We start from the raw sequence: 6,712 nt of genomic DNA, 5'->3' as shown, positions 1-6,712 counted from the left end.
AATTATTTTTATTCCAATGCAGAACAAAAACAAATTCTGAAACCTTGAAAGTTGTCATGAAACAGAATTGATGCCATCCAGCCAATTCTAATAGACATGCCATCACCTGTATACACAAGTGCTAGTGTGAAAAATATTCATCAAAATAGTGCACATGAAGGGGGAAAAATGGATGCCAGGATGAGGCCTCTTTGCAAGTCAGGCTCAATTTTAAGTAGTGAGGGGATACCTATACTAAAGATGCCCTTAGCTGGCAGTATACTCATTTTGAATGTAGGAATCCACACAGGCCTCTTAACATCTTTTGGTTGGAGGTACCTGAAGTTCAGCTAACCTGTTCAGCCCCTCTCAAAATCGTATTTCTGCCAAAGAGAGCTAAAAAAGCAGCTCCGCTAACAGAAACCTATTACCACTTGAGCAGACCAAGCATTCCAACCAGAGGGGCAGTGGTGTTCAAATCCATTCTACTCTCCCTATCTTCACAGGAAGTAGCTTGTTAGTTGGACAATTTTTGATGTGGATCGTTGTTATTATTTTAACTTTGAATCTAGTAGCCGTTTCAGGGGGATAAGCCAATTTAATGCTATGAGTTGGTTGGTTGGTTGGTTGTTTTTAATGTGTCCAGAAAGTTAAAATAGAATTTATTATTCTGACTACATCTCTATTGCTTTGGCAGCACACTGTGGGCAAAATGCTCCCTGCCGTTCTACAGCAGAAGGGATCTCTCATCTGCCGATCACAGCAGAAAAGGTACAAATAGGGGAGTGCGGCATCTTCTACATGCCCCCTGATCTTCAGTCCTGCAAAAGCCTAACACTGGTGCTCTGCAAGCTACTTCCCCTACAGCTGAGAATACAGCTGGACACTGCTAGATCCCCCTGTTAAAAGCCCATAGTGGAAACCAATGCACCTTACTGGAGAGAGTGTGCAATGATTTACCTAGCTTCCCCCTCCATGGTGCAGAAGTCCATCTTTGACGGGTCTTCAGAGGTAGCAGATGGTCAGTGAAATGGCTCCTGCCAGTGAAGCAGCACAGCTGCTGTAGGAGCTTTGTTCTTCAGGGGCTGCAGGGAAAGAAGGACACTGAGTAGGAGCAGGGAGAGCAGAGGCCTCCACGTGGAAGCCTCTTATGCCTCTCACAGACCCATGACTTTAATGGTGGAACCACTCAAAAACCAGCAGAAGAATTCCAAGGAAATGCCACCAGTTTAAATTTACAAGGTTTCCACTCCCCTACATGGGAGTAAAACATGGAGGTATGGGGTCCTCTGGCAGCACAATGGATGATTTGGAGAGGAACGGGGATTAGCACTATAATGGTTCACTTGACTTCTGTTTTCTAAATCCCAGCTTTATGCTTTTATCTGACACCAGAAAAACCTACTGAATGTTGGAGTTTATAATTCACAACAAATAATTTAATGTTTCCATTAACACATCACAAAAAGGGTGTGAACATCTCACCCTTTGTTTTTTAATTCAAACAGTTATTGACAGAAAATATATCTGCTATTCCATCGGCTCCAAATGATGCTACCATTTAAATAATAACTACAATACATGCTAATGGATAAAATCTGGTACAACTTTTTAACTTATTATTTCTGTGACAATAACATGCCTCATCATCTGCTGATTTTAGAGTATTGCTTTTAAAAAAACAATATTTGATCTCACTGTCTGGCTAACAATTAATCCTCTTTCACCATGCACCAAACTATATTAATACCCTGCAAATCTTCAAGGTGTAAGTTACACATGATTTAGTATAAAAGGCAAGCTTGGGGCTTTGCTCTCTCTACAGCTATTACCAGCAAAACAAGTAGAATACATGTGAATTTTCATCAGCTCTTGAATTAAGGTTTGTTGGTTGGATTTGTGGTGTTTTTGAAATTGCAAATGTATGTTTAATTGCTTTTTTAAAAATTGATTATTCCTTACCATTACTATTCCTTAGTTCTAATGTATTTACACTAGTTTTTTTCAGAAGAGGAATGTTACCAGGATTCTTTGTAACAAGAATTAAGGATTTATTCATAGAAAATGTCTTGGTGTGCTGTAATCATTTTCTCTCAAAAATTACTGGATATATAGTTCTAGTCATTTAACAAAACCAGTCTCCCTTAACAATAATCCTACAACTGTATTTTGCTGAATGTGCTGTATGTTTTTAATAAAAAGAAAAGGAGGACTTATGGCACCTTAGAGACTAACAAATTTATTTGAGCATAAGCTTTTGTGAGCTACAGCTCACTTCATCAGATGCATTCACTGCAGCTGTAGCTCACGAAAACTTATGCTCAAATAAATTTGTTAGTCTCTCAGATGCCACAAGTACTCCTTTTCTTTTTGCGAATACAGACTAACACGGCTGCTACTCTGAAACCTATGTTTTTAATGTTCCTCAATGTTGCAGAAAAATTGTTCTTGTATTAGCATTTGTGGATAATAGAACAATCAACACAGGTTTTGTCTTTTTCCACAGAAATCTTATGTTTCAAATAACTCTACATGTTCTTCCAGTCTGAACTGTTTGCTTTATACTACAGGATGAAGACAATTAATTGTTACTTGCTGTTACTTTGCTGGAAAGCAATTTGTGGTAATATCTGTGAGCTGTCCAATATCACCATAGCAGTGGAGAAGGAGGAGTGCAAGTTCTGCATTAATGTGAATGCCACTTGGTGCTCTGGATACTGCTTCACAAGGGTGAGAATCTAAGTTGTCAAAATAATGGACAGGAATTAAATACTCCCCAAAAATGAATATAAACAAGCCAGTCTTACAGTCTGTAATGAGAAGACTCAGGTAGGGTCCAGTTAAATGTGAAACAGCCTTAAATAATCAATGTGTGTGATGAAGTGGAGCTGTGAATGCCACAGCTGTCTTGAAGTACAGAGAGACAAGTGAAAAGGTGCTTGGTCTCCTTAAATTCAGCATTTATTCAACTGCATACACAGGTTTCCTAACTGTGGATTGTGTAAAAAAAGAAAATCAACCTTTAATTAATTTTGTTTGAAAGCCACTTATCAACTGTCCTTCCTTCTCTGCATACATAAACACTGTGCATCTCATGGAATGTTGGTTTATATAGTTCCCTTAATTTTAAAAAGACTTTGCTTTATGACATGAATATTCAGGGCCTACTGTCACAAGTTGCTGAGTGCTCCTTCGCAATACTAAGTCCTCCTAACTCCCAGTGACATCAGGGCACTCAGCAGCCCAAAGGAGTGCTCAGCATTGTGCAGGATTGGGTATTAAAGAGCCTTTCAGAAGAAAGCTGATATGTGGAGGCAAATTCTGCTCCCAGTTACTCTGGCATAGCTCCCATCAACGTCACTGGGAATTGCTTCTGTGTCATTGACAGCAGAATTTGGCCTTAGTGATTATACCTGAGAGCAACTGAGAGTCTACCACATTTGGTAACGCAATACAAAATCAAAAATATAAACCTTAGTCAATTCTATAAGACAATCCAGTATAGAGTTTAACAAGTATTTTGAGTCAAGAATTAGCATAAATGATTTGATTATAAACTATGTATTTGTTTTCTCACAGTAAAGATGCTAACAAATCTTTCTTGTGTTATTCAGTGTAACGAGCATAGGTTTTGAATGTATTGTGAACCAGAAATATGGAAAAACATAGATACTAAAGATGGCCCCAAGCCTTAAAGTTTAGCTCCAGATGGATCTTCCCCTTAGTTTTGAAGATGCTCACATTTGGTGTCCCAATTTGATCCATTAGAGATGGTACATAATCACAAAGTTTGTACAGCTGAGAAGTTGGCCATATTTTGACTCCAGTCTAGTACTCTGCCTTGTGCCAATTTCTGTTTAATACTGGGTTGGAAAAGGATATAATCTGGTGGTTGCACTGGAGTTTACGTATCCAATCATTATCAAATAGACGCCTGTGCCTTTCATATAAAAGTTACTTTGAGTTCTAAAAACAATAATCATTTATAGTTACACCATAGTTGCATGTATTTACTACGTCGGGTCTTTGAAAGGAGAAAACTGGAAGACTTGGTTGTAATTTTAAGCCTAACAAGTCAGTGGGGATTCTTTCCATTGAGTTCACAGGGCTTTGGGTCAGATCCGCCATGCAGATTCTAGTTTTTACAAACTCTGAGAAAAATTGCAGGTCTCAAACTAATTTCAAGTCAAATATTTCCTTCCTGTCATTTTCAGGATCCAGTGTATAAGTACCCACCGGCATCATCAGTTCAGCAAACCTGTACTTTCAAGGAGCTTGTTTATGAAACAGTGAAGATCCCTGGCTGTGCTGACCATGCTGAATCATTTTATTCATACCCAGTGGCTACAGAGTGCCATTGTGAGTCATGTGATATTGACAACACTGACTGCACTGTGAGAGGCTTAGGACCAAGCTACTGCTCCTTCAACCAAAACCAAAGCAAAGAATAAGGAGAACTGAAGATGTTGGTCTAGTTTTGGTTTTCTGTTTCAAATATGTAAATGTATTGTATTAAAATGGTACAAAGAGGGAGGGACAGCAAACGAAGAAATTTACATACAGCCAAGTTTAAAACAATTAGCACTATATAAAATGGAGAGCTACATCTTATATTTGTCCGCCGCGGCTTCCTCTCACGTTACAAATCAAGGTCAGTTTCTCTGTGACCAACTTCGTCGCCCTTCTGACATTTCTGCCCTTATCTCATCCAACACTCCCTTCCATTCTCTACATGCATCCATTCTGTCTCCCCTCATGACTCCATTTGTCTCCTGCTGCTCTCAGCTTTGCATCTTATTCCATGCCATCCCTTTAGCTTCAAACAGCTTCCCACCAAGCAGCTTTTACCCCCTCATTCCATTCCCCCTTAGAACACATTTATTTTTAAAACCCTTCCATCATTGATCACCTTCTCAGCAATGTCTGCACACCTATTTTTTCACTCTTATCCTGCATATCTTAATTATCTAAGTTAGACTGTACGCCTCTCTGGGCTGGGACCTTCATTTTTAATGTGTTTTGTAAAGCATCATGTACATGTAAAGATATTAATAGCTTGCTCATTATAAGGATCTAGAAACAAAGCCCAAGAGTAATATTTGCAGGTAGGTCTTAGGGTAGGTCCACGTAGCAATTAAACACCCGCAGCTGGCCCTAGTCAGCTGACTTGGGCACAGGCTGCAGGGCTGTAAAACTGCTGGGTAGATGTTCAGGTTTGGGCAGGAGCCCAATCTCTGAGACCGTGCAAGGTGGGAGGGTCCCAAAACATGGTCTCCAACCCAAGCCCAAGTGTCTGCACCGCAGTTAATCTGCCCCATAGCCTGAGCCCTGCGAACCCACATCAGCTGTCTTTGGGTCAGCCACAGGTGTTTAACTGCAGTATAGATGTACCCTTAGTGATTTAGGAGCCTACGTCCCATTCTAAAAAGTGAAAGTCAATTGAAAGTCAATGGGAATTAGGCTTCTAAGTCACTTTTGAAAATGGGACTTCAGGTGCTCAGTCACTTAGTTGCTTTTGAACATTTTATCTCAAATCTTTTCAGAGTCGTCATATTTCCCCTTCATTGTGGAATTCTACACAAGAATGAAAGGTATCTTTCTTACCTAGGCCCCAATCCTGCAAAGACACACTGCTTAACTTTAGACACTGTGTGTATAGTTATTCACATATATATGTCTTGGGAAGATCAAGACCTAGGTTGGCAAGATCCCTTATTCTTTCATACAGTTCCACACAATTGATGTGATGGTAGATTTTTTTAGATCTTTACAACAGTTTTATATTCCACAATTGTCTTTTTTGCAGTGATGATATTAGTTTAGTATTGATTCTATATGGTATATTCCTCAGACTAGTAGAGAAAATGTTTAGTCCATTGTATGTACCAATGGATATTAATGCTTAAGGTTATTATGCATATAATTATCTAGGGGAGATTGTCTGTTAATAGGAAAATCTCTCATCAATAGTATTTAACTTATTTAATTTCTAAGACTTTTTTACTGAAAAAAATAGTCCTCATCACAATTTTGTTTGTGAGATGTCATTTTGGAGGTCTTTATTGCTCTACTGAAGTTATGAGACAGAACAATAATATGTATATTGAACTTGATTCTCTTTTCGCTTAGGCCAGTCTTATACTAGAATAACTCCATTGATGTCAATAGAGCTACTTCTGATTTGCATTGGTGTGAGATCAGAATCAAGGTTATTACTCATATTGGCCCCAAACCACCACTCCTTAGTCAGGCAAGGGAATTTTAACTGAATAAGTATTACAGGATCAGGTCTTTATCTGCAGCGAGAGAGAGAGAGAGAATAAATGTGCCTTCAAAAGTGCTTCTGTAAATTCTATCTGTGCTTGTTTATGACTCTTGGAATATTAAAAAGGATTTTGTTGCACTTACATCATTTTATTCTTTTGTAAAGGTCTTATTGAAAAAGTTACACTCCATCAACAAAGTATTCTTCAAATCATTATTTTTTTTTCTTGATCTCATAATTTACGTTGCAGTATCTCATTAGTAATTAGTTAGTTTGCTAATCTAAACTGTGTTTACATCAGCCCAGTATTGGGCCAGATGGGATCCCACAATCTATTGTAAAAACACAGATACATTTTGTCCAATAGAGGGCAGTGGTGCATTATGTAATTTTGATTAAATGGGCCAGAGACTCAAAATCAGGATTATAATGAAAGTCTTGAAGTTTAAAGTTTAACTCAGAAAATGA

The 6,712-nt window shown here is 38.5% G+C and overlaps 1 protein-coding gene across 1 annotated transcript; it reads left to right on the top strand.

Annotated features, from left to right (window-relative positions):
* Positions 1–691: 691 nt before the first annotated feature.
* Positions 692–4,430, top strand: FSHB (follicle stimulating hormone subunit beta). Its single transcript, XM_077820129.1, has 3 exons — positions 692–750; positions 2,550–2,709; positions 4,194–4,430. The coding sequence occupies exons 1-3, from the start codon at positions 692–694 to the stop codon at positions 4,428–4,430; spliced, it is 456 nt and encodes a 151-aa protein (XP_077676255.1).
* Positions 4,431–6,712: the final 2,282 nt, after the last annotated feature.

The sequence above is a fragment of the Eretmochelys imbricata genome, chromosome 6, assembly GCF_965152235.1.
Source record: "Eretmochelys imbricata isolate rEreImb1 chromosome 6, rEreImb1.hap1, whole genome shotgun sequence".
In the NCBI taxonomy this organism is placed as follows: domain Eukaryota; kingdom Metazoa; phylum Chordata; order Testudines; family Cheloniidae; genus Eretmochelys; species Eretmochelys imbricata.
Note: the sequence above shows the minus strand (reverse complement) of the source record. Positions and strands in the feature narration are given on the sequence as shown.